General features: G+C 44.2%; 3 protein-coding genes and 2 non-coding genes across 8 annotated transcripts in view; 4 read left to right on the forward strand and 1 right to left on the reverse strand.

Annotated features, from left to right (window-relative positions):
- Nucleotides 1–8601, forward strand: part of znf385c (zinc finger protein 385C) — a 107286-nt gene extending 98685 nt beyond the window's left edge. For 2 of the 3 annotated variants that reach the window (XM_061846870.1, XM_061846872.1), the window contains 5 exons: nt 1744–2103; nt 2252–2439; nt 2905–3006; nt 3901–3990; nt 5507–8601. In XM_061846870.1, coding sequence (XP_061702854.1) covers nt 1744–2103; nt 2252–2439; nt 2905–3006; nt 3901–3990; nt 5507–5743 — 977 coding nt within the window. In that variant the 3' untranslated portion in view covers nt 5744–8601. The remainder of the gene's footprint in view (nt 1–1743; nt 2104–2251; nt 2440–2904; nt 3007–3900; nt 3991–5506) is intronic. The other variant, XM_061846871.1, reaches the window with a different exon arrangement.
- A 4076-nt stretch (nt 8602–12677) lies between these two features.
- trnat-cgu (transfer RNA threonine (anticodon CGU)) lies at nt 12678–12749 on the forward strand. The gene has a single exon. It is a non-coding gene; the product is annotated as a tRNA-Thr (tRNA).
- A 215-nt stretch (nt 12750–12964) lies between these two features.
- On the forward strand, nt 12965–13036 carry trnat-cgu (transfer RNA threonine (anticodon CGU)). The gene has a single exon. It is a non-coding gene; the product is annotated as a tRNA-Thr (tRNA).
- A 411-nt stretch (nt 13037–13447) lies between these two features.
- nkiras2 (NFKB inhibitor interacting Ras-like 2) lies at nt 13448–16007 on the reverse strand. The gene is made up of 4 exons (XM_061847332.1): nt 15874–16007; nt 15469–15581; nt 14888–15129; nt 13448–14131 (listed from the first exon to the last, which is right to left on the reverse strand). The coding sequence occupies exons 2-4, from the start codon at nt 15560–15562 to the stop codon at nt 13889–13891; spliced, it is 579 nt and encodes a 192-aa protein (XP_061703316.1). The 5' UTR covers nt 15563–15581; nt 15874–16007; the 3' UTR covers nt 13448–13888.
- Nucleotides 16008–16173: 166 nt separating this feature from the next.
- On the forward strand, nt 16174–26257 carry dnajc7 (DnaJ (Hsp40) homolog, subfamily C, member 7). 2 transcript variants are annotated; one of them, XM_061845780.1, is made up of 15 exons: nt 16280–16297; nt 17492–17613; nt 18721–18809; nt 18895–19019; nt 19079–19192; nt 20457–20531; nt 20704–20822; nt 21750–21903; nt 21989–22153; nt 22819–22910; nt 22988–23061; nt 23491–23637; nt 23728–23880; nt 23976–24038; nt 25440–26257. In XM_061845780.1, the coding sequence occupies exons 4-15, from the start codon at nt 18897–18899 to the stop codon at nt 25475–25477; spliced, it is 1317 nt and encodes a 438-aa protein (XP_061701764.1). In that variant the 5' UTR covers nt 16280–16297; nt 17492–17613; nt 18721–18809; nt 18895–18896; the 3' UTR covers nt 25478–26257. The 2 variants fall into 2 exon arrangements, with proteins under 2 accessions (XP_061701763.1, XP_061701764.1); XM_061845779.1 differs by lacking the exon at nt 17492–17613 and having other exon boundaries at nt 16174–16297.
- The last annotated feature ends 120 nt before the right edge of the window (nt 26258–26377 follow it).

Genomic DNA, 26377 nt, shown 5'->3' on the forward strand with positions numbered 1-26377 from the left:
AAATTTCACACACTTTCAACCCCGTGGTTTATGCGGTGATGCGGCACTTGCGTTAGCGCAGTGCTAGCGTAGGCATGGTGCTAGCGTTCGCGCACTTAGTAATAAGCTATTTTAGCGTTAAACTCTTTCTGTGTACCAAGGTTTATAACCAGGTGCGCTCTGTAAACCAGGAATTATGGTAATTTGTTTGAAAATAATTATTAAATTACAAATATATACAGATGCACTAGAATGCATAAAGTACAATAAACCGTAGAGCAGAATAAATCATGGGTTCTGGCTCGTATATCAGTTTTGTGTTCAATTAAAAAAGGCCTAGATTTCCACATAGTAAATTAGGAATAAACTGGAACAATACTGTCAATATTTCAGTATTTCTTTGTGAATATTTCTTTCAGTGGTGTGCACTCCGATGTATATGTATAAATATATTTTTTTAAACAGGTGCCTTGGCTCAATAAATGTTGGGAAGCAATGTTTGGGGGGGTCTTTGAATTGTGTCTCCAACTCCGACACATCGGATTTGGGATTTAATCTCGAAGCAAGTCAAGATAAAAACTGCAATACCAGCAAGTGCTTTGATGAGAAAATGCACCATTTCAATTACCTTTCATTTTTCATGAATTGCTATCAACCCATAACTTGTCTATGTCTCAACACAACAAAGTCTTGTTTTTTTAATGCTTTTTTTGAACTCATCATATTTTTGTCCATGTCCGTTTTTCAACCCGCTCATCCTCACAAGTGTTCCCAGCTAACATTGGGCGAAAGACAGAATCCACCCTGAACTGGTCACCAGTTGTCGCAGGGCACGTATTAACACCATCACTGAGCGGGAATCAATCCTGAACTGGTCTCATAATGCGTATCAAGCAGTTCGATTCCCACTTTTTTGAGCTGACATTGCAAAAAGCTGTGAACGATGGCATAGTAACACATCCGACGTGGATCACTTTTTGGCACTCCTCAGCAAGGGTGCCAAGGATAATCCTCGTTCATCAGGCAATCCAGGAAATGTACGTAGTCAAATGCCTGTCTCTCTTCCAGATTTATGATGAGATTTCTCTTTAGCCCCTATTCTAAGACTTGGGGAAGGCTTGCAGCCTGGTTTCAGTTTGATTACCTGGGGATTTGTCCAATTTAGAACTACCTATTTTTCATCCAACACCTGAAACTGAGCAAATTTCTCTGCGGAATTAAGTTCCTCCAGCGCTTGGAGCCCTGCTTGCTTAATCCATAGATTGCTATCACTCCTGCTGAGGAGGCTTCTCCGGTTGCGATCCCGCAGAGAACCTTCAATCCTTTCGGTGTGGGGGCACTCTCATTACGCCATAATCTCACTCGTCTATAGGTTCGTTTTCTGTATCGGGAACGCCGCTTATCTCCAATGATGAATTTACTCAGGGTTAGAGAAGGGAAAATCAATGGCGGGAAAAGGAGGACGACCAGCAAATGTAATGGCGGTATTCCGCGGCAGTTGGACTCCAGGGTAAAGTGGGCTCATTCCCCGGGGGATGAAGGCGTGCTGTGTAATGGAACTCCTGTGACATATCGGGCAACTTTGCAGTCGATATGTTTGTTTATATCGACACTCAAGAGTGGACCACCAGAATACAGACAAAAGGCTCCTTAAACATTTGTTCACCAAAGCCAAAATAAGTCAGTAAATTGAACTTTGGTTAACTCATTCCCAAACCTACTCAAGTCTTGTTCTTCTCAATACTTCTGTGCGTATTTCTGCAGGACTTCAGGCAGACCTGGAGGCGTCCTCGCGGGACGTCAAGATGGAGGACAGTCCCAGGAGCTCAGTCATGCTGACGCCGGTGTCAGACGTGTCGGGCGGTGAGCTGGCGGCGCTCTCCCCGCCGCAGATCTCGTTGTCCTCGCGGCTGTCCGAGACGGCTTCTGACTCCGGCAGCCCGGAGACCTCGGATGCCGCCGAAGTCGTAGAGGTCAGGGGTCTCGGCGGCCAGGCGGACGCGTCTGACACCGCCGTGGAGGCAACGGCGGATGAGGACGGCAAAAAGAGCAAAGCACACCTCCACTGTCCTGTCTGCAAAGTGACGGTGAACTCCACATCCCAGCTAGAAGCCCACAACAGCGGTACGGTTCTGACATTATGATCCTGATTTTTTTCTTGACAATCAATCTCGCTCAAGCCATCTGCTTGTGTCCGTCTCCATATTTCCGTCCGCTTGTGTCCGTTCGCCGGCGTCTTTCTGATTGTCACCCGTCACGTGGCGCCTGTCAGGTACGAAGCACAAGCTGACGCTGGAGGGTCAGACCGTGCTGCCCCGCCGCCGCGGAAAGATGGCGGCGGCCCGCGCCAACTGTAAGAGCAAGAGGCTGGCCAGCAAAGGCAGCCTGGGTGTGTCGAACAAGAGCTTTCAGTGCGAAGTGTGCGAGATCTTTGTCAACTCAGAGACGCAACTCAGTCAGGTGAGCAGTGCCAGGGATCTTGTTAGTGCCAGAAATTTGGATTTCATTTGTAAAACTTGGAGTATTTAAACTTTATTTCTCTACAGAGTATTACTTAAATTTTATGTGCAACACATTTTAATTGAATCATTATTCAAGTTCAGTTCAATTGTTTTATTTTCCTGTAAGTAAGCGCAATGTTAATGTTAAAACTGCGCACAGTGTCAGTGAGGCTGACTATGTTATTATATTATTAAGTCACCGTGCGGTTATATTCTGCTCACATTCTTACATTTCCACCGTGATCACAAGGAAGCGTTCCTCCCCGGAGAGGATGGCAAGAAAGTTAATCGAGTAGAAAGCGATGGGGTTTTTACACGCTTCAGTCGCCGCTCTGCATTGTTCGTTCGGAAGATGACGATGACGAAGATTGCGACGGCAGTCGAGCAGATGCTGACGATGTTCGCGGGCTGTTGTTGTGTTCAGCACATGAACAGCAGACGGCACAAGGACCGAGTGGCTGGAAAACCTCCCAAGCCCAAATTCACCCCACACAGCAAGAGCCAGCAGACCAGCATAGCAGTGAGTGTGCGTGATTACAAAATATTTCGGAACTGACTAATGAACTGTTGGAAATGAAGGATGGATGGAAACGAGGGTGCAGTCAATGATGGAGGGAAGGAAGTCAACAAGGATGTATGAAAAGGAGCGGGGATGGAGGGGAGGGGGCCCAAGGTGGTTCAAAAAGTACAGAAGGAAAAAAGGAAGGCAAGGATGAATGATGGAGGGAATTAAGAAGGAAATGATGCATGAGAGGACTGAACAGATGAAGGATGTAAGGAAGGAAAAAAGATGGGAGGGGAAAACGATGGAAGGGAAAGGGGAAGGCAAGAGAGAGGAAGGAAGGAAATGATGCATGAAAGGATGGAACAGATGAAGGATGTAAGGATGGGAAAAAGATGGAAGGGAAAGGGGGAAGGAAGGAAAGAAGGAGCAAATGATGCTTGAAAGTATGGAGCAGATGAAGGATGGAAAGAAGGTAGAATTAAGGAAGGAGAAAAGGTAGAAGGGAAAACAATGGAAGGGATAGGGGGAAGGCAAGAGAGAGGAAGGAAGGAAATGATGCACGAAAGGATGGAACAGATGAAGGACGTAAGGAAGGTAGAATTCAGGAAGGATAAAAGATGTAAGGGAAAGGGGGAAGGCAAGAGAGAGGAAGGAAGGAAGGAAGGAAGGAAATGATGCATGAAAGGATGGAACAGATGAAGGATGTAAGGAAGGTAGAATTAAGGAAGGACAAAAGATGGAAGGGGAAGGAAGAATGTGCTGGATGTCTTTGATCAATGTAATTGTTGGAAGTAAGTGTAACTGTGTTCAAAACGAGAACTGATGTTCGGGTACGCAGGCTGTGCTTGTGCATCAAGTATTGCGAGGTGTGTGTGTCTCGACTGACCAGCATCGTGCCCCCCCCCCCCCCCACAGACCATGCGATGGAGCGGCTGTGCGGGCGCGGCCGTGTCGGCCATGAAGAAAGCTTTGGGCCAGTACAGCCTCAACTCCATCTCCTCGCAGGTCAGTAGGCCGGAGATGAGAACAGAAAAGTTGGTGATGCGTGGACACGTTATTGTGCTCTGCATTTGACAAATTCAGTACAGTTTTCATACAGCAAATGCAAAGCGTTATAAAATAATCTGCCACAAAATGTTCAACGCTACAGAAAGTAAGCACATTTCAAGACGAATGTGGCATTCACGACGGCTATATTTATTTTGAATAATCTACTAAACTATAAAAGTCCATTATGGGGAAGTGAGATAAGAACATAGTTATGAAACATTTAATTTGGATATTTACCTATACCAAACACAAAGGTGAGAGGTGTTGTTTTGATTGCTTGCTGCGAGTTGACAAGCTTCAAAATGCAGTCGTTATAGAAACAAACACCCAAAACAACTGGTTTTTTTGGGGTTTTTTTTGTCCATTCGGAGTTAAAAACATTGTCATGGAAACGTAGCCATTCAGGATGTCACCACGCATCTGTGAAATGACACCTTTGCGCCTTCAACAATGATAACATTGATTTGAAGAGTCTCATCATGTGTTTTTACCGAATGAGGATAACATACATATAGTATGTTGGATGTATGTTACTGCGTTAACTTGTTTCGCTCCGATGATGCGTGTCAATGCATTGAGCGCTCAGATGATGTTTGTGTGTGTGCGTCACGGAGCAATGCATCAACGATCATCCTCGTCGGGTCAGCACCGAGCAATACGGGGACACCGAAAAGAAGACAAAGAAAAAAGAAAAGTCATAATTGCGCTACCAGAAAACTGATGGAAAAAACAATGTAATCCAACAAAAATAGTACTTTGTTTAAAAAAAAAAAACCCATAAAACTTTTTAAGATTAGATATGGAAAAATATATACACTTATTTTATTTCTAATATTTTTTTTTTTTGCTAAAAAAATCTATGTAATATTTTATTCCCTTAAAATATGCTTTTTTTTTAATTGAACATCATACAAAGACGATTACAAGTTTATTTAAAGTGACAGCACAATTTTATCTTCTGCCTACACCGTGCACCTGGTTACAAGCCTCACCGAGTACATTTGCAACGGAAATACAATTTGGTACATACATAAGGCGCATCCGTGTAAAAGCCGCAAGCGCCCAGATTGAAACTGACATTGAAACACGAGATATTTACAAAGAAAGATGGTACACGGAGTGTAACGCTAACGCTAGCACCCCGCTAACAGGGCCAGTTAAAAAAAACATACCGGTAAAAATCACCGAGACATGGGAGTAGCACGCTAGCACACCGCTAACAGGGCCGGACCGGGAAAAGTCACTTCCTTGGCACATATATTCCACCGGTCTCACTCCTAGCCGTGCTAACGGTAACACCGTCACGCTAACGTGTGTATTAATGAATTTATTTATCTGTCTTAAATCTGGTAGCGCAACGATTCTTTTGCACGTGTCCCTAGCGCCGGTTGGCAGGTGATCCGTCGAGTCGGGGCTGCATGTTTACGGAGTAAAACACGTCCTGTGTGTGTTGCTCTTGTGTCTTCTCCAGACCAAACTGGCTTTGCAGAAGCAGCTGACCAAGAGCTTGACCGCGGGCTTCCTGCCCGGCCCCCTCACGCCGCCCACCCTGTGCACGGTGGCCGCCAACCCTCTGGCGCTGCGCCACCCGATGGGCGCCGCCTCCGCCGCCTTCATACAGACACCCTTCCTGGGGCCTGCGCTTTTCCGGCCCGCGCCGGGGCCTCTGCGGGCCGCGCACGCGCCCATCATCTTCTCCCCGTACTAATGCCACCCCGCCCCTCGGTGCCCCCCCCCTCTCTGTGTGACCAAACTATGCAGTCAGCCTGACTTAAGGGAAGAGTGGCAGGACCCCCCGAACATGCCTTCTTCCCATTCCGTTAGTCACCAGTGAGGGAGCGGGGGCCGCATTGATAGCCATTACATGGGGGGGGGGGGGGGGGGCTCGGGGGACATTACGGCCGTTACCGTGTCGTTTCGTAGATCAGTCTAGCTGTACGTTTAAGATAATCTCCCTTTACTTCAGCGCTTTCAAAGTGTGAGCCAGAGAACCTCAGCAGTTGTAAACAAAAGAAAAAAAAAAGAAAAAATATAGATTCAGTTGTGACTGTATGGGTGCAAGAATTTATGAAGTAAGCATTTATAAGTAGGAGGGTGTGGGATCTTGAGAAAATGAGGGCACAAAACAGCGACATTTTTAAAAACATGCTAAGCTCACCAAGTTAGAACGAAAAATGTTTCTGGGCCTGAGCGCTTCAAAAAACAAAGAACATCTACATTCAGCTGTGGCAATGTGGACAAAAGTATTAGCGAGACGGAGGTCCGCAGAAACTGGAATTTAAAAAAATGTAAGAAAAATAGCATCTTTTTTTTTCCAAGATTAACTTCAGCTTGAAATGCTTGAAAAAAAAGCAACTGTGAGGCAGAGGGCTTCAGCTTGAGAAATATTAACAAAAAACGTGCTTTATTTCTGCTAACGCCATACACGCTGAGTCACAAAAATTCAAAGTAGGTGGAGTCGCATCTTGGGCCAAAGGATTTAAGCAGCTTGAGGAAAAAGCATTTATTTATTTCAAATTTGCTTTGATATGGAGTGAAAGGGGCATGTGAAAAATGAAGAGGGTTATTATTGATGGAATTTTGAATGAGCAAAGGTAAACTTAGCTAGAGCTATGTGGACGAAAATAATGTGAGCTAGAAAGTGTAACTCGGGCTAAGAAAAAAAGCTTTGTTTTTAAAAATGTACCAAGCTAACTTCATCTTGGCTAACTTTAGCTAAGCTAACTTTAGCCACAACTACATGGAGAAACCTGTGAGGGGTGTGGCAAAAAAAAAATCAAGAAAATCCTTTTTAAAAAGAAAAAAAAAATGAATGGCTTGATGAAAAAAAACAAAATTTATTTTCAATATACTAAGCTACCTTCATCTTAGATCATTTCAGCTACAACGATACAGTTAACTCTGGGGCTTCGACAAAGTCTAGTATTGCCACCAGATGACAACAAAGTGCTACTTTTGTGCTAGCCTGGGCAATAATCATATCGAATTGAAGCGCCTCACCACAACATACTCTTGTCGGCACCAAGACGGCGCCAAAGCACTACTTTTATATGAGACAGGGATATGGACTGAGCACAAAATAGTTTTTTCAGGAAATAATGGAGGAATAGGTACCAAAAAAAAAAGTGTGCCAAATGGTGAGTTTGCGAATAGCAAATAAAAAAAAAAAAACCCGGGGAACGCTGTAAACACAAAAGGACATATTTGTGAGACGAGATTTCAAAGAAGATGGCTTAGCAGCTCGAGAGCAGTTATTTCCCAAACAAAGGGCATTTTTTTAATTTTATTTTATTATTTTTTTACATGCTAATTCATTGGCAAAACGGCGTGTATTTTAGCTCCTCGGTTTTATTGTTTTTTTTTCTTCTCGGAGGAGGCTCACTGTCCCACACTTTGAAAATTCAAGCTTCACCTGATGCCCTTTTTCAAATGTCTCACCGAGACATTTATCGGTCCACAAGTTGATCCTCCACGTGTCCATTTGGCACCACCCGAACTGCCAGAACGCTTCACACGTTGACAAACGGACAAGGAGGAGGAGGAGGAGGGTTTGACTGACAGCCGCTGCACAGTGTGTGGGAGGGAACAAAAAAATTAAAAAAAAAAAAAGCACAGTGTAACCATAGCAACCACCCGAAAAAAAGCACCTTAAAACTGCTTCGTACACACAAACAAATCAGGTAATCACAAGGTTGACTTTTAAAAGCAATAGCCACCAAAAACCAGTCTCCTCACGCCGTGCAGATCTGTCCGTCAATCACGAGACTCCTCCTCTCGGCGACGGACTGGAGCACGTCCTATGCATTTTCTTTCTCATTGTGCAATATGTATAGCTGTGTATGTGTGCGTGCGTGTGCGCGTGTGTGCGTCATCTGTCGTGACAAAGCCGGTCTCCCGCCATCTCCCGCCTCTCCGTAACAAAAGCAGCCAAGCCTCACTCTTGTCTTGTGGAGGTTCCGTGTAGAAACAAACCCCATAGAGGACGTATAGAGCTTTTATCAGAGTTAATATTGTTATGTGTACCATAGAGGAAGACTAGCTCATGTTATTGTTTATTATTTACTTCTTCTTCTTTTTTTTAAGTGCAAGGCCTTCTTTTTAAAAGGGGAAATGAGGAGAAAAAACAAAAAAAAGATCCGAAAGCGTTCCAGGCCTTCTCAGGGGTGACCGGGTTGTGACCAATCCATCCACATTCAGGGTATGGCTCGGCCCATCGTCACGGCGACGACAAGCAAGGGACGACGAGAGAGCTTGTTACCCCCATGGATTTTTTTTTCGGGAAAATAAAAAAAAAAGAAAAAAAAGCTTTTGGAACTTCTTAAATGCTCCTCATGGGTTTTTTTTGTGTGTGTTGGTGTGTCTTCAGGTTAGACGTCCATCTTATGAAGTCCGGTGGTGCCTTCGGATATGGTCTGAAATCATAACTTTTATCACAAAAATCGTGGCATTTTTTTTAAATGTCTTCAAATGTTTAAATCGAGCCTGCAGTCGATGTGATTATTCAGACGATACCTTCGGGACAGTCGGAAATCATAGTTTTCCCCACACAGCTATGGTGATTTTTTCAAACATCCTATGTCTACCTGTCTGGCCTATGAAGTTGCAGGTTGCCTTCAAGGACAGGTGAAAATTCTAGACTTTCTCTTTGTATCATTCTTTTGCAGGTGTTTTGGGATTGGTCTTTTGTTGTGTTTGCAGCATTTTTTTTTCTTGTTTTATGTTTGAGAGCATTTTTATTTTACCAGATTTTACTTTTGCTGTTGTTTCCTTTTCATATTTGCAGCATTTTTTTTTACATTTTCCATCATGTTCCTTTTGTTGTTTTTTTCTGTTATAGCAGCATTTTTTTGTAATCTTACAGCATTTTTCTTTTGCAGTCACTTTTGTGCTGTTCGTCTCGCGTCATTCCTGCTATGTGGCGTATAGCCGTTTGCGGCTTATTTGACCCTGTCGGCTCCCGCGACCCTTGTGAGGATAGGCGGCTCAGACGTGGAACGGAATTTAGGAAATTTCCCCTCCAGTGTCCAGGTATGTATTTTAAACTTTGGGCTAAAAAAAAAAAAAAAAAAGTTACTGAATTGGTTTCAATCCACTGAATCGTTTTGGGATCATATCGTTTTAACTGAACTAATATTGCCCTGGAATTGGACTAGCAACCAGAAATTGTGATACGAATTGAACTGAATTGAATTGTTACGCCTCTACTAACTAATTATTAAATCCAGTGTTGCCTTCCATGACAATGGAAATCATGTCTGAAAACATTGGGTGAAACCAATGATTTCATACTGTGAAGGCAACACCAGGGATGCCCATCCATGTATTTCCTGAGCTGCTTATTCTCACAAGGGTCGAGGGAGTCCTGGAGCCTATCCCAGCTATCTTCAGGCAGGAAGCGGGGTGCACACTAAACTGGGTGCCAGCCAATCACAGGGCACAGAAACAAACACGTGTTTGCACTCAAGAGAATTTAGGATCCTTTAATTCGAAAGAACCGCTTAGATCATATGTGAGGAACAGTAGGATTTCAGACTGTACCTGAAGGCAACACCTGACTGGGACTTTTTAATGTCACGTGAAACAATTGTTTGCTTGTTTTGCGGTTGCTATCATTTTACATTGTCCCTGAAGGCAACACCCAATTTAATTACTTTGTGCGTGCGTGTGTGTACGGCCCTCGAGCAAAGGACCAACATGGAGGACATCTTGATGCCCTTAGCCGGCTGTACGGATCGATCGTGTTATCTTCTCCCTTATCTTTTTGCGCTTCGACTCATCAGGTCGCCTTTGCCTTGTCCCACTTTCAAAGCTTTTCCAGTAAAACGTTTAAAAAAAAAAAAAAAAAGTACAGCGATGCCTTGAGATACAAGCGACCAGACTCAAAACTGGTTTGAGATACAATCCATCATCTACCCCCCCCCCCTTGGTAGCAGTAAACACAACTCACGTCAAATAGTACACGATTTAAAAAAATAAAATAAAATACTGTTTCATGCCACTGCCAGATAAAGTTAACTGTCAAACTAAACATAAAACAAAAGGGAGTTACATATTTGTTTCCAATTAAAAGCACAAAATTTGCTTTAAGAATGCTCCCACTAGCTTAATGCTAACACATAATAGAAAACAGCAGTGAGTGTCTGACAATTAGCATCAATAATCAGGCGTTATCAACCTTCAAGCAATGGATATTTGAGCACAAGTGGTGTAGCAACACATGCAGACAGACAATCACAATAGAGGCCTATGTACTTTATCTTTTTTTTTTTTTAAAAAAAAAAAAGTACATTTCAAATGGCGGTGGGACATCTTAACGCATGTGTAATGATTTACATCCTATCTAATTTTGGGTGGGAGGAGTCAGAGGGGCTGCAATAGATGAATGGCATTTCCATCCATTTCAACGGAGGAAGATAATTTGCGATGGCGCTTACACTATATTCTTTGAATACATTTTTTTTATTTTTTTACATTTGTCCCTAAGAAGAGTACATTTGAAACTCAAATGACTTAAGTGCAATTTTTTTTTCCGTAAAAGCACAAAGCGTGAAATGACCTCCATTTAAAAAATAAAAAAAAAGAACATGATGGGAATGGGACATATGAGATGAAATCACCCTGGGGGAGGTGACTGCGCAATGTGTAATAATATAACGCTTCATAAATGTTCCACTTGAGGTTTTCTCCTCATCTGGCATTATTAACCTTTGCAGGCAGCGAGCGGGACTGCAAAAATAGCGCCTCATTTTTCTACCACGTTAGCATCTGTGACCTTGTGTAACGCTCTCATCGTCCCCCCAGCGCTCTGAAGTCACTCCCAGATATCATCATTTGTGTTTACTTTTGACGCAGGGTTTGTTTCTTTAATTAATTGAAACTGAGCCTAGAAATTCCAGTTTCCAACTTGGAAGTAGCTTCACAATAAAAGCCAGCAGCGGGGACGCTGTACGGAGAAAGCCATTGTCGCATCGCCCTCTGGTGGCCAATTTCCGCAACGACATCAGCGATCGCGGGTCTGGTTTGTTGCCTTCCGTCTCAATTTGCTTCGAACAACAAAAGAGCGACATAATTTAGACATAATCCCCTTTGTAGGAAGCATATTTTGCTTCTGAATGTTTTATTTCATTTATTTTCTGACCTGAGCCGGATTTTAGCAGGTAGCCAGATATTGCTAATAATTAGAGAAGCAAACAATTTTCGATTTGCACTTGGATGATTTTATTTTCTTTTTTTACCGAGCCATAAAAATAAGAAGTGCATTGGTTTTGGTTTTTAAATATTATAGTCTATCACATTGGGTCTCAAATTTGTGGTGGTCCTCCAAGTACCACCATAATAATCGCTATTAAAATACAGTAGTGTAGTGAGCCCAAGTGCACATTAAAAATAAGGCAGGTTTTATTCCTAAAAGTTGATTCCTTTGAGGGACAGTATGAAATCTTTCATCCATCCATTATTTGAGCTGCTTATCCTCATATAACATATAGCAAGAGGCATATGACGACATGTACACCAGGTTGGATACGAAAGAAGGAGAAAAGGATCTTTACAAGTTGGCCGGACTGAGGGATGGAAATGGGATGCATGTGCAGCGAGTAAAGGTGATGAAGGATGGCGATGGAAATATGTTGACTGGTGCCAGCGGTGTGCTAAGTAGACGGAAAGAATACTTTGAGAAGTTCATGAATGAAGAAAATGGGAGACAAGGGAGAGTAGAAGAGGCAAGCGTGAATGGCCGGGAAGTGGCAATGATTGAACAGAATGAAAAATGGAAAGACAGTTGGACCCGATGACATACCAGTGGAGGGATGGAAGCAATTTGGTGAGGTGGCTGTGGAGTTTTTGACCGACTTATTCAATAGAATACTAGCGGGAGAGCAGACACCAGAAGAATGGAGGAAAAGTGTGCTAGTTCCCATTTTTAAGAACAAAGGCGGTGTTCAGAACTGTGGAAACTACAGAGGAAGAAAGACGATGAGCCACACTATGAAGTTGTGGGAAAAAGTAGTGGAAGGGAGACTCAGGATCAAAGGAAGTATCTGCGAGCAACAGGATGGTTTCATGCCGACAAAGAGTACCATAGATACATTATTTGCTTTGAGGATGCTAGTGGAAAAGTACAGAGAAGGTCAGAAGGAGCTACATTGTGTCTTTGTAGATCTAGAGAAAGCCTATGACAGAGTACCAAGAGAGGAACTGTGGTACTGCATGCGCAAGTCTGGTGTGGCGGAGAAATATGTTATATTATTTGAATAGTACAGGACATATGTGAGGGCAGCAGAACAGCGGTGAGATGTGCTGTAGGTGTGTCAGAAGAATTTAAGGATGTAGGTGGGACTGCATCAGGGATCCGCGCTGAGCCCCTTCCTGTTTGCGGTCATAATGGATAGCCTGACAGATGAGGTGAGACTGGAATCCCCTTGAACCGTGATGTCCGCAGATGATATTGTGAAAGCAGAGGTGAAGAGATAGATAGATAGATAGATAGATAGATAGATAGATAGATAGATAGATAGATAGATAGATAGATAGATAGATAGATAGATAGATAGATAGATAGATAGATAGATAGATATAGAGGTGGAGGAACAATTAGAAAGATAGAGGTATGCACTAACAGGAAAAGAAAGATGGCAGCGACAGGTGCAGTGGCCAAGTGGTAAGGCGTCGGTCTCGTAAACCGAAGATCATGGGTTCAACCCCCGTCTGTACCTTTAAAAACTGGTGCAGCAGTTTGACGTTTTGAGCCTCATGAAGATGTCACGCGAGACCTCAGCAAATCTGGATTTCTTGAAAGAGGGTCACCAGGGTGGAAGATTTTGTTGTCATGCCCCTTCTGTGCCCTTGAATGAGTTGCAGGAATTTTGGACTCTTTCAGCCTGGTCTATAAGCTACGGGAGACTTCGGCAGAGCTCAACATGAAATAACAGGTGCAGTGGGCAAGTGGCAAGGCGTCAGTCTCGTAAACTGAAGGTCATGGGTTCAACCCCCATCTGTACCTTGCTTTGGTGATCCCAAATTCAGTGGGTCTCTTTGTAGCCTTGGATTGAATCCACAGCGGTGTGATGCAGTGGCCAGTTAGGAACTTGTCTTTAATACCCATACGTATAATAATAAAAAAAAAAAACATTCGGGATGCAACAGCTTTCAAACATCTGTGAATCCAGCTCAGAGTGTACCCCGCCTCCTGCCTGTTGACAGCTGGGGTAGGCTCCAGCACTCCCTGTGACCCTTGTGAGGATAAGCAGCAAAAAATGGATGGATGGAATTTAGGCACAAGTCCTTTTATTGAACTTCAAAATGCCATTTAAAAGAATATTAACACTCAATTTTAAAGGCCTGACTATTTACAACAACAACAAAAAAATTAAGAAAAAAAAAGCTGCCAAGTTGAGCCAATAAAACATGCAAGTCCAAGTCCGTACGTGATGTAATGACAGCGTTATTATACATCCTCCTTCAGAAGTATGCACTGGCCTCCTTATTTAACGTTGGTACTCTTTTAGTTTTTGTGAAATGTCCAGAACGATGATGTCGCTTAAAATTAACAAAAAAAAAAAAAAAAAAAACTGTAAGAACGATCCCTGACGACATTTACCGGACAGGCACACATCAACGGCGGCATGAACGGGACACGACTGTTAGCCTGAACGCTAATGATGGGGGAAACATTGGACCCCCAGACTTTCAATTTGCAATCACCGTCAATAATATGCAAAAACAATATCACAGCATGCCATGTACGTCAATCTAGAGTAGGTCACAAATCTTAAATTTTAAAGCAACGTCTTGAAAGATTTGCAATCAAGAAGAGGGCAATTTTTTTTCCCCCATTTTTAACCCGCGGGTCCCTTCAGCCGTCCGCGGGTCCGCTGGCCTTGTTCTTGTTGCGGCTGAGCGGGAAGGTGGACTTGCTCTGCGGCTGCGTCATCTTGCTGGCCAGGTACACGAAGGGCTCGACGAGCGTGCGCCGGTCGGCCACGGACGACTCCCACAGGCGCACCTTTTCGTTCTTGGCCCAGTTCTGCGCCATGTTGGCGTCCACGCGCCGCTCCTCCTGCTTGTCCAGCTTGTTCCCCAGAACCACGATGGTCACCTGCACGGGGGCGCCGCAGCATTTTTGAGAGAATTTTTGTGTACACTGAACATACTTTTAATAAGCGGGCTATTTCTTTATTGATCTTGAAAATCAATTCCCCGAGAAAATGCCATAGTTGTCACGTCATTTTTAACTTTATTCTATTCACACAATTAAAAAAAATGGCCTTCATGCTTTGCTAGCAAAAGTGGTTTGAATATTACACCATATCTTTTATTAACAGACTACTTCCTGGTTCTTGTAGGATAATATAAGCGTACCAATTGGTAGATTGGCATAAACATGCTAACCATCCATTCATTTTCTCCGCCGCTTATCCTCACAAGGGTCGCGGGGAGCACTGGAGCCTATCCCAGCTGTCAACAGGCAGGAGGCGGGGTACACCCTGAACTGGTCGCCAGCCAATCGCAGGGCACATGGAGACAAACGACCAATCGCACCTAAGAGCAATTTAGAGTGTCCAATTAATGTTGCATGATTTTGGAATGTGGGAGGAAACGGAGAGCTCTGAGAACATGCAAACTCCGCACAGGCGGGGGCGGGATTGAACCCGGGACATGCTAACCAAAAAAAAAATACATTTGCAAATGACAAATAATCATCATTTGCTAGTTAAAGTGAGAAAAAAAATATTTGCAGGATGCCAAATTTGCTACCCGTACGTGAGCAGGGCACACTCCTGATTCACATCGCATGTTGGCGATGGCATTTTTTTTTTTTAAGGTGTACCGCAGTTTGTGATAAGTCGTTCACCTCCTTCTTATCTCTGTGCCGGTCGATGTCCTTCTTGAGGGCCTCCATGCGCTTGAAGGACTCCTTGCTGTCGATGCTGTAGACCAGCACGAAGCCGTCGGCGAAGCCGTAGTAGTGGCGGGGGAAGTCAACGCCGTCGCGGAGGCCCCGGGTGTCGTAGAAGCGGACCTGCTCGCGGGTGCCCCGGTCGGTCTCGATAGAGCCGATGTAGATGTCCTCCAAGGTCTCCATGGGCTCGGAACCTGGCGTTATTGTACATTGATGGATACAAACATTTTACATTAAATCTTTGAATGACTTCTTTGGACTTTGCATTTTTATATCACCATGTTCACGTACACTTATTTTGATTGTGAAAACTATAAATTGCTGTTTTTTTTTATCTTAAATCTCACGTGTTGACGTTTTGGTAGGCTTCAGGGGAATTTTGTATTTTTAAATAGGGCTTCATCACTCTCTTAAATTTCAGTATCAGTATGTCAGTGATTCCAAATACGTTGATCAAACTATGAAATGTATAATTTCAAAACCAAAGAAAATATTCAAGAGAAATGATGAGTTTGACAGCGAGTGAGTAGTACCTGCTACATGATTAGCGTAGAGCAGCTGCTCCAACACGGCCGTTTTACCGACGGCAGCCTGGCCGCATACCACCACCTTGCAGCTTTTCCCCATGACGGCGTTCCTCTCTCAGCTAGCGGACGAGTAAAAAACAGACAAAACAAAAAAAAGATTGACAATTATTCCACCACGTCGTTTGGGCTTTCCTCGCTCGTTCGACTCCACGATCAGTTTGACAACAAACTAGCTTAGCTTGGGCTTCAGTAGTGCTACAAGCCAGCAGTGGCTAATGTCGCGAAACAACAAACTCAAACAAAATAGTGTCTTCAAAAGGAAACGCGCCGACGTGTGCTAGCTGTGGTATAAAAAAAATGTCATATTCCATCAAAAATATTGCATTTGAACGCAAATCCTTGGATGTTTACCTCCGTGTCCGGAAGTGAGAGTCGTAGTGACGTAGCACGGAAGTAGACACACTTTGAACTCACCGCACTGTTCCTCATTGGTTAAATTCACCTCATATCGTGTTCGAACGCCATGTTGCTACCCCGTATTATGCAGCGACTGTTTTTTTTTTGCATTGATTGAAAACATATATATAAATATTTAACAAATTAAAGATCAAAATTTCTAACTTTTCTAAAAACAAAACATTACCGATTTCACCCACAAAAAAATTTCAACATTGAACCCGAGAAGAGGAATGACTTCCTGTTTACGGTGACGTCACGGCGACTGCAGCATGTGACCCCGCCCCCTCCACTTTCACGTCAAAATGGCGGCGGAGAGATGCGATTCTGTGAACATGGACCCCGACATTGAACTCCTCAGCGACGAGGAACTGGAACGGTAGGACCCGGTGACAGTGGCCAAAACGGGAAACCCGGTGACTCCTTCGAGTTCGGTTTTCAACCCGCGCGCCTCCGAGTTATGTCACCGTGTCACGAAGCTACCAAAGCTAGCCGCTATTTGCCTACATGGAGGGGTTTATATTATTGTCCCCGACTCACTCGCCGACGGCCTCCATGATTGTAACGTGCTAAAGTTGTCTGTTGTTCTTTTTTGTTTTTTGGACTTTGTGAGAAGGCCATTCTCGAAAGTTCCCAGGGGTCGTGACGTACGAGCAATCAATGACAGGCTTCCCCCCCCCCAAAAAAAAGTCATGGCAGTCGGCCACAGCGAGCGGCGTGGTTGGTGTCATATGGTCGCTGACTCCTTTCTATGTTTAGCAAACGAGGAGGCTCATACTTGGAAAGTGGAAAGTCAGGGGCCACTTAAAATTTCATTTTCGACTGCAGTTGTCAGCGGACTTTGACTTTCAAAGTCCACCTCGGTGTTGGTTTTTTGAGTGATTGATAGAGTGATTTTATTTGTTTATCACAGAAAATGGCACTTCCTGACAGTCAATTATCATCACCGGGGATAAAAACAAAGGCTAAGGGTTTATTTCCATTTTGGTTCCCAGAACGGAAAGCCACCACACTTAAAAGAAAGACATCAAAGTGCAACATCAAATCATCAGCAATTTAACAGGTAGAAGAAAAATACAATTCAAATATGAACTACATTAACTTCATTCACTGCCAGTCCTCCGTGTTGAGATGGATATTTGAATTTAGTCAGTGGGAGTGGAATGAACTAGAACAACAAGGCAGCTGCAGGGCAATATAGCGAAACAAATGCATGCATATTTAAAAAAAAAAAAAAACAACTACGAATCAAGCAAATTAGATTGCTTAAAAATGTGTAACTAAATTTTCCGTGTCCGGTTTTGCTGTTACTTTTTAAGGGCTCTTTTGAACGTAGTCAATGATTGATTTGTGTTCATTTCCTTAGACAATGGACCTTTCCGACCTGTCGATCGCTCGTACAATAATAGCCAATCAGACAGCCGCATTGTCTTAACCCCTGGCTTAACACGCCCCTCTCGCAGTATTGTCCCACAACCAATGCTGGTTGTCAGTAGCGGGCGCTTGGAAAAGTTATGTTAGGAAGAAAATGGTCCTCAGATGCGTGCAATTCTGATGAAAGATATCTGGCTAGGTTACAAGGAGCCCGGTTGATTAATTTAGACAAGGTGTCTGCAATGGATTAAGGCTCGCGGAAGACCGCACGTACAACTAAACGTCAACAATATCAACAAACACAAGGCTGTATGTTCAGAGGTAAGTGAGGGAGAGGTATCTTCTCTGAGTTTGATTGAATTATCAGTGCTTTATACATTGCAGGAGAACAATTTTCATGTTGTTAGTGTATCACTGATCTGCTGAAGTGTCTCATGTTTTATGCCCAAGAGTCGTGTTAGGGATACGTAAATGCGCGATTTCATGCAAGAAAAATGTCTATTTGCCTATTTGTATCACATCAAACTTTTAAGACAGACACTGAGTTCGATTACGAGCCAAGTCAAATGAATACACCGACTCACTTATGAAAACTACAAGATATTACTCGTGATCTTTCCAAGTAAAAAATACACACCCTGCATTACATACGCTGTGCGATTCCGCTATTTTCTCAGATTGGATTTGAATATGAAGTTTGTGAGGCGTCAAACTTCTTTGCATCGATCGCCAACATTTCGCTGTAACTCTGAGATTGCTGTCCTGCCCCGCCCTAAATCTTAATCCTGTGTACATATTTTTGCGTGAAATAGTTTAGACCTCTCTGGAGAACTCTCTCGGACAAGTCTAACGCATTTGGCAAAAAACATACCCCAATATTATGTGGAATATGCGATAGAGAATCGACTTTAAACATGTTCTGTTCAACCTCCATTTTGGAAGCTTGTGGGACATGGCGAAGGAGGCGGAGCTAAAGATCGCCAGTCGGAATGGTCCATTTTGTTCCATTGCAATGCTGCGCCGGACAATGAAACTTATTACCCATAAGGCTTTTTGTATTTGCAAGGGACAAAATCAGTTGATCTGCCTCGGTTTCAATACGTGGGAGTGTAACGAGTGAAAAGTAATTGAGCAAATACTTTAGGACTTTGAAAATAAGATGAAAATTTGCGCATTTCTGTGCAGAGAAACTGAAAAACGAACTCAAAATGTGGAAACCGATACATTTTATTCAACAGCGACGATACATTGTTAACAATTGGGCATTCCGCCGGGTTCCGTGGTGGTTTTATGCGCTATTGCCACAACAGTTCCTGCTCTCGCTCGCGTCCACTGTCCTGTGTTGTGCTCTTTAATGATCAGAGCTTTAAGATCATTTTTTGTGTATGAATAAAATGAAGATTAAATGCACATTTGTGTCCACTGTAGGGACGCAGATTGCTTCAAAGAGCAAGGCAACGCTTTCTACATCCAGAAGGATTATGCTGAAGCCTTAAATTATTACACTAAGGCCATCGGTACATATTAACGATCTTTCCTATTATTTTTGTGGTTGATCAATTAATTTCTACTCCCTCTCTTTTTTGGGGGGCGTGCTTGCAGACATGTGTCCGAAGAACGCCAGTTACTATGGCAACCGAGCAGCCACGTTGATGATGCTGTGTCGGTACCGGGAGGCTTTGGAGGATTCCCAGCAAGCAGTGCGGCTGGATAATTCTTTTATGAAGGTGAGTTTTAATAATCCATTCCAAACATCCCGTGCGTTATTTTGTTGCGTGGTTCTCAGGGGCACCTGCGGGAGGGGAAGTGCCACCTCTCCCTCGGCAACGCCATGGCGGCCTCGCGCTGTTTCCAGAAGGTTCTGGAGCTGGAGGCCGACAACAGCCAAGCACAGCAGGAGGTCAGCTGCTTCTGGTTTCTCATTTGAATGGCATTGAGGGAATTTTCATCATTAAAGGTCAAGTGTCATCCCTATAAACATTCTAATATAGATATTCTATTGAAAAATACATAAAACAGTCTTCACTTCAATGTCGATACGAAAAAGTAGATATGAGCGGAGGGTGCGTCATCCATCCGCACAGTTGCGGAACTCTCATTCGACATCCAAGTGGTCGCCATATTGGCTGCATTTACTGTCCGTGACGTCACCCCGGACATTCGCCATTGAAAACACGCGGTGGACCCTTACAGTAGGACACGCCCCTTCAGACACAGAAGCTCTTCTCAAAGAAGAGAACATCTCACAACCGAGTGAAGTGACCAGGACAATATCACCCTGTTGTTTCAAGTCATATTTAGATGATATGCGGATCACGGCCAAACTGCCTCCCCGTACGATCCACTTCCGCGGCGGAGATGAAACATCGACGTTGCAGCCGGCCGCCGGCCTTGTCAGTCGGGGTTCTGGGGTGGCTTACCATGGACCTGAGCCAGTCCGCTTTACGGCGTTGTTCATAGCCACCGTCCGCGGTGAACAACACCGCCAAGCCAGGGCGCTTTACGGCGTTATCGTCGCACGTGGCTGAGTGCGCCATTGTCGGGAGCATTGTTATTAGCCGCTGCCGTCTGCGAGATGACGCACCAGCCTTCGCCGGCGAGCCTGACGTCGTCCGACGCGCACATTGACACAAAATTAACACGCCTGTCATACATACGCGGCTCTTTTGTTACATTATGAGAGACCGATTATGTGGTCCGCCCCAAACTATTAGTTTTTTTAGTAGCTGTATACACACCTACCTGTCATTTGGAACCCACGAAGCTCTCGTCCATTGCACTCGTGCAATCCATTTTTCACCGGGTCTCTTGCAAACTTATGAAGGGTAAATCCATCCTCACGAGCGTTCAAGCAATGTCCAGCAATGGAACGAGCTGGGATTTTGGCTAACATGAAAGAACAACGAGCTACCTTCCAGCAGGTAAAACTAATAGAAACAAACGAGTCCACTTGAGGGCGGTCCTGCCATGTACGTCACTTCCTGCTTCTTCTCAAAAACAAATCCCTCGAGAGGATTTTCATGGCGGGAGTTACCTCAAAATCAATGTTTTGTGGCTGCCGTTTTTTCATTAATGACAACATGCTAAAAATCATCCATTTCATGACAGTGGCCCTTTATGACAATTTCAAAATAAAGAGCACCTCCCCGAAATGACCTTTTCAGCTGAAGAGTGCCGAGTCCATCCTGGAGTACGAGCGGATGGCGGAGATCGGCTTCGACAAGCGAGACTACCGCATGGTAAGTTGTAAGACCCTCAGCGAGGCTCCGTGACATCATGTCACCGTGTGTGTGTGTGTGTGTGTGTGTGTGTGTGTGTGTGTGTGTGTGTGGTGTGTGTGTGTGTCTGTGTGTGTGTCTGTGTGTGTGTGTGTGTGTGTGTGTGTGTGTGTCTCCGCCCCGCCCCCTCCAGGTGGTCTTCTGCATGGACCGAGCCCTGCAGTCAGCCTCGGCCTGCCATCGCTTCAAGATACTCAAGGCCGAGTGCTTGGCCCTGCTGGGACGCTACCCGGAGGCTCAGTCCGTGGCCAGGTCTCTTGACGGTGTACACTACTGTATTGTTAAATAAACAAGCACTGGAGTAAAGGTGCCCGAAATATACAGTAAATATTATTGTGTAGTGCAAACAGGTGAAAATTTTACTTATACAGTGGTGCCTCGGTTCTTGAACGCAATCCGTTCCAGAAGGCTTGTTGAAAACGTTTGAAAATCGAAGCACGTTTTCCCATTACAATGAATGGAAAATGAAATAATGCGTTCCAAGCCTAATTAATAGGTGTTTTTAAGCAATTTTTTTTTGCTTTTCCTGATAATAAACTGCATAGTAGAAATACATGTATAGTTTAAATATAGACTGGGGTCTTTTCTTTTTAAATCTGTATACAGATTTCTAGCTTTGGCGGAAATCCCTTCCTCGCCAACACTATCTCCAGCTAACTGCTGCGAGTTCACAAAAATAAGAAGCAACTTTTCGACTTCCTCCAAGATCTGTGGCATCTGCTTGGTCAACAAGGTCGCTCCTTTAGCAACATCACCTGCTTTGAGGGCATCCTTGTGTTTAAGGATGGTGTTGATTGTCGATTTCGCCATGGCATACTTCTTACTCACTACAGTACTGGGAAACATCCGCGAGCAGAGGTGTGTGTTGCGCGGTCGTGCGCGTTACGTCTTTTCCGTTTTTTCGGGGGTGCGTTCGAAAGCACAATAATAAATCGTCGTGGGTCAGCTGGTCGGGGTGTTCGAATACCGATTTTCGTTCGAAAACCAAAGCAAGAAAATCTCTAAATTTTCGTTCAAAAACCGAGGAACCACTGTATACAGTAGCGAAGTAGTTGTCCTCCGTTTTGTTAAAGACAATCAATCTACATGATCACTCTCGTGATTGGACGATTCCTGGTTGTATAACCTTGCGACAGTTTGGAAGTGTGCACGTGTTTAACGTTGATTTTTACATTCTAGCGACATTTTAAGAATGGACTCCACCAACGCCGATGCGCTGTACGTGCGCGGCCTTTGTTTGTACTACGAGGACTGCATCGACAAGGCGGTCCAGTTCTTCGTGCAGGCCCTGCGCATGGCTCCGGACCATGAGAAAGCGCGGCTTGCCTGCAGAGTCAGTGTCATCGAGGTCTTATGATGGAGGTTTCAAGATGTTTTGTAGCTTTTTTTTTTTGATACCTGCCCTGCATTACGTTCAGAACGCCAAAGCGCTGAAGGCCAAGAAGGAGGAAGGCAACAAGGCGTTCAAGGAGGGCAGCTTCGACGCCGCCTACGTCCTCTACTCGGAGGCGCTTACAATAGACCCCAACAACATCAAGACCAACGCCAAGCTGTACTGTAACAGAGCCACCGTGGGCTCCAAGGTGGGCCACGCTGCGGATTCTTCGTACGTGACTGATTGCAATGGACCTTTCTGATTGGCGATCTTAAGCTCCGCCCCCCTTAGCTACATTTGCCATGACCCACAAGCTTCCAAAATGGCGACTGAACAGAACAGGTTTGAAGTCGATTCTCTAACGCATATTCCAGATAATATTGCAGTATGTTTTTTTGCCAAATGCGTCATTTAGTTGTACAGGCGTTCTTCCGCAAGCCTTAATCCATCGTAGACACTTCGTCAGCTGTGTTTTAGGCTTTAGAAAATGAATCAAGCGGCCCCCTTGTAATCTAGCCAGATATCCTTCATCAGAATTGCACGTTCCCCAAGCACATCTGAAAACCATTTTATTTGTAACATTAACTTTTCCCAGCGCCTGCTACTGACAAACAGCATTGCTTGTGGGACAACATGGCGGCAGGGGCGTGTCAAGCCATGGGGTTAAGACAATGCGGCTGTCTGATTGGCTATTATTGTAATTAGTATTGTAATGTAATTAGTCATGAACCTCCTGTCTCACAATGCGTCTTAAAAGATTTGCGGTACGACGCAATCTGTTGCGGTATTTCAATAGGAACGTACAGTATGTCCGTGTGATTTGAACACAATCAGGCCAGTACGTCTCCGCTTTTTTTTTTTTTTGTCTTCTAGCTGAAGAAAGTAGAACAGGCCATCGAAGACTGCACAAAGGCCATTAAGCTGGATGAGACCTACATCAAGGCCTATTTGCGGCGGGCGCAATGGTACCAAAGTACTTCAAAGTCTTTTCACAGAGACGTGCATTACACTTGACGTCACTTTCCGTTTTTTGACCTTGCAGCTACATGGACACGGAGCAGTACGAAGAGGCGGTTCACGACTACGAGAAAGTCTACCAGACAGAGAAGACCAAAGGTAAGAAGCAGACTTTGCTGGGCCGTTCGAAATCATTCGATCGTTTCTTTTCTCACACCCTCTCAAGTTGCAGCGCCTTCCCTGTTATGAAGTATTTTTTGGTGATATTCCTCTTGCGTAGAAAATGGCAAGCGGCACGGTGCCTCAGCTGGTAAAGCGATGGTCTCACAGTTCTGATGACATGGGTTCGATTCCCGGCCCCGCCTGTGCGGAGTTTGCATGTTCTCCCCGTGGCTGCGTGGGTTTCCTCCGGGCACTCCGGTTTCCTCCCACATCCCCAAAACATGCAACATTAATTGGACACTCTAAATTGCCCCTAGGTGTGATTTTGAGTGAGGCTGTTTGTCTCTATGTGCCCTCCCCAGTGGAGAGGGTTTGATTCCACACTGCTTGAGCCTCTTATTTTTTTTTTTTTTTTGTGTGTCATAGAGCACAAGCAGCTGCTAAAACACGCGCAGCTGGAGCTGAAGAAAAGCAAGAGGAAAGACTATTACAAGGTGCTCGGCGTGGACAAGAACGCCACCGAGGAGGAGATCAAGAAGGCGTACCGCAAACGGGCGCTCTTGCATCACCCGGGTGGGTCACTCAAATGATACCCATCCCCATCCCCCCCCACACACACACACACACACAACCCCACCTTGACTGACGGTCATTTCTTTTCAGACCGCCACAGCGGCGCCAGCCCGGAGGTGCAAAAGGAGGAGGAGAAGAAGTTCAAGGAGGTAGGCGAGGCCTTCAGCGTGCTCTCGGACCCCAAGATGAAGTCGCGCTACGACAGCGGACAGGACCTGGAGGACGAGGGCATGAACATGGGCGGTGAGCGCGGCCCGAGGGGTGGGGGTTCCTGTTGTCGCGCAGCAGCGCCCCTCCGAGTCCTTTCGTGGGAACTCATCCTTTGTCTCTCCCGGCAGATTTCGACGCCAACAACATTTTCAAGGCGTTCTTTGGCGGTCCAGGAGGTTTTAGTTTTGAAGGTAAGCTCATGATGTGATAGAATCAGGTGATATTTTAAAATACAACAACCTGCTTTTGTCTGCCATTAAATCACAATGAAGGGAAGCATTAATGCATGTGAATTTCAAAATAAAAGACTGAGCTGCTCTCCCAGTCATCATGTAGGTTTTGAATTTCGTTAAATTCAAGAAGTGTTTATGTTCCAGTGACTGACAATAATTTTCTGCCTAATTTTTTGTGATTCTTTGAGCCTGCTATGCTACTGTTTGAATGTTCATCGTGATTATTTTTTTGCAGGTTAGACCCAGTTGTAGTTGATACTGTACAGTGGTACCTCGGTTCTCGAACACAATCCTTTCGAGAAGGCCGGCTGAAAACCGAAACGTTCGGAAACCGAAGCGCGTTTTCCCATTACAATGAATGGAAAATGAAATAATGCGTTCCAAGTCTTTAAAAATAAATAAATAAAATGTTTTTAAAAAGACCATTTTAAAGCATTTTTATAGCTTTTCTTGATAATAAACTGCCTAGTAGAAATACATGTATAGTTTAAATACTTTTTATAATAAAATATAGAAATATGTTTATTTTTTCCTTTAGTAGTAGAGTATGCTCGGCTGGGAGTGCAATGCCTTATCTGTAGCGACTCGCCCCCCTGCCTTGTAAACTTTTTTTTTTTAAATAAAAGTGCAGAATAACTTTAAACAAGCAATAATGAGGGGGTTAAGAAACAGACAAATTGTTTTTAGTTGCACGGAAAGTACGTAACGTAGGAAAAAATGTAACTTGCAACTAGAGTTCGGGTTAATGGAACAAAAGAAAAAAGCAACGCAAAACAACTGTCTTCAAATGTCTTCAGTGGGGGTGACTCACCCCTTTTAAACAAAGAAAGGGCATTCTTTTGTTTCAGAATGGTGCTGATTGTCGATTTCACCATGCCATACTTTTTCGATAGCTCAGAAACACGCACACCAGAGTTATGCTTGGCTATCAAATCCTTTTTGAAGTCGACAGTTTTACCAACCACTTTCCTTTTTTTCAGCACCAGCAGTTCCAGTTGCCTTCTTTGGAGCCATGATCGGGGGTTAATATTGCTCAAGTGAAAGAGAAAAAAAAAAAAAAATAATCTACCGGGACACGTCCGCTTGCAGAGGAGTCTGTGGGTCGTTTCTGTTTTTTTCGGGGGTGCGTTCGAAAGCACAATTTCAAATCATCATGGGTAAGCTGGTCGGGGCCTTGGAATACCGATTTTCGTTCGAAAACCAAAGCAAAAAAAAATTTCGGTCGAAAACCGATTTGTACGAAAACAGAGGCGAGGTACCGCTGTACTTTATTGTTGTTGTTTTAAGAAATGTGACTTTAGCGATGTCCACCACAAGCACGCTGTCACCGGTCTGACTTTGTGCTTGCTTACCTTGCAGCCTCCGGACCGGGAAATTTCTTCTTCCAGTTCGGTTAAGTGGTCCCTTTTCCCGCCGGTCCGGCACTATGTCAGGATTTGTCGATGCGCGCCGCCCCTAACCTCCGACCCGCCGTCTGTATCCTCGAGCCAATGCGGATCCTTGTCTTCTACGCCATTGACGAAACCACACCCGCAGCAACCAATCGCAGAAAAGCCGTACATGGAAGACGTTAGAAGTGAACATGGTGCAGCTACTTTATTCTTTTTTTTTTGTTCTCCGTAAGGGGGCCACGCGGGAAGTCAAGACTGCTTCCCGGTCTGCATGATACCACAACCGCCATTTTGTTCTTTGAAGTATTTCATAGGGACGGTCGCTTAACGGCATCCTCGCCAGTGTCCATCCATTGTATGTATGGAATCCCACTTTTTTTATATTTGACGTTGCCATCCACAGATTGTTCCGTTGCACATATGACTGGAATGTAATATGTTGATTTTGGGGGGGGGTCATCCTCCTTTTTTTGATATTTATTGTCATTTTTTTTTTTTTTTTTTTTTTTTAACCCTCCCACAGCGCCAGTCACTGCTTCCTATCCAAGCAACAAATCACCAGGAAGATATTATTTTCCAAGCATTAAAATGCAACACAACGTATGGATGGGAGCATATTTAGAATGTTGCGCATGAAAACAAAACAAAAATCGGGTCCAGGCATACTTCCTGATGTTAAGAAGGTGGGGCAAAATAGGGGCGTCATCACCTTTTGTTTTCATTGTCATTTTGGTGAAACCTTCCAGTTTTTATCAACCGTGTCAATAAAATAGAGGTCTCACCTGTCTTTTGTTTACATTATTATAGCAAAAAGGGGAAAAAAAAAGCAAATACTATATTGTTTTTTAGGTGTGTGTGTGAATTGGGATTTTTGTACGAAACTGTAGGTGATAAGTGTATATTTTA

Source organism: Syngnathoides biaculeatus, chromosome 16, assembly GCF_019802595.1.
Source record: "Syngnathoides biaculeatus isolate LvHL_M chromosome 16, ASM1980259v1, whole genome shotgun sequence".
Taxonomy (NCBI): domain Eukaryota; kingdom Metazoa; phylum Chordata; class Actinopteri; order Syngnathiformes; family Syngnathidae; genus Syngnathoides; species Syngnathoides biaculeatus.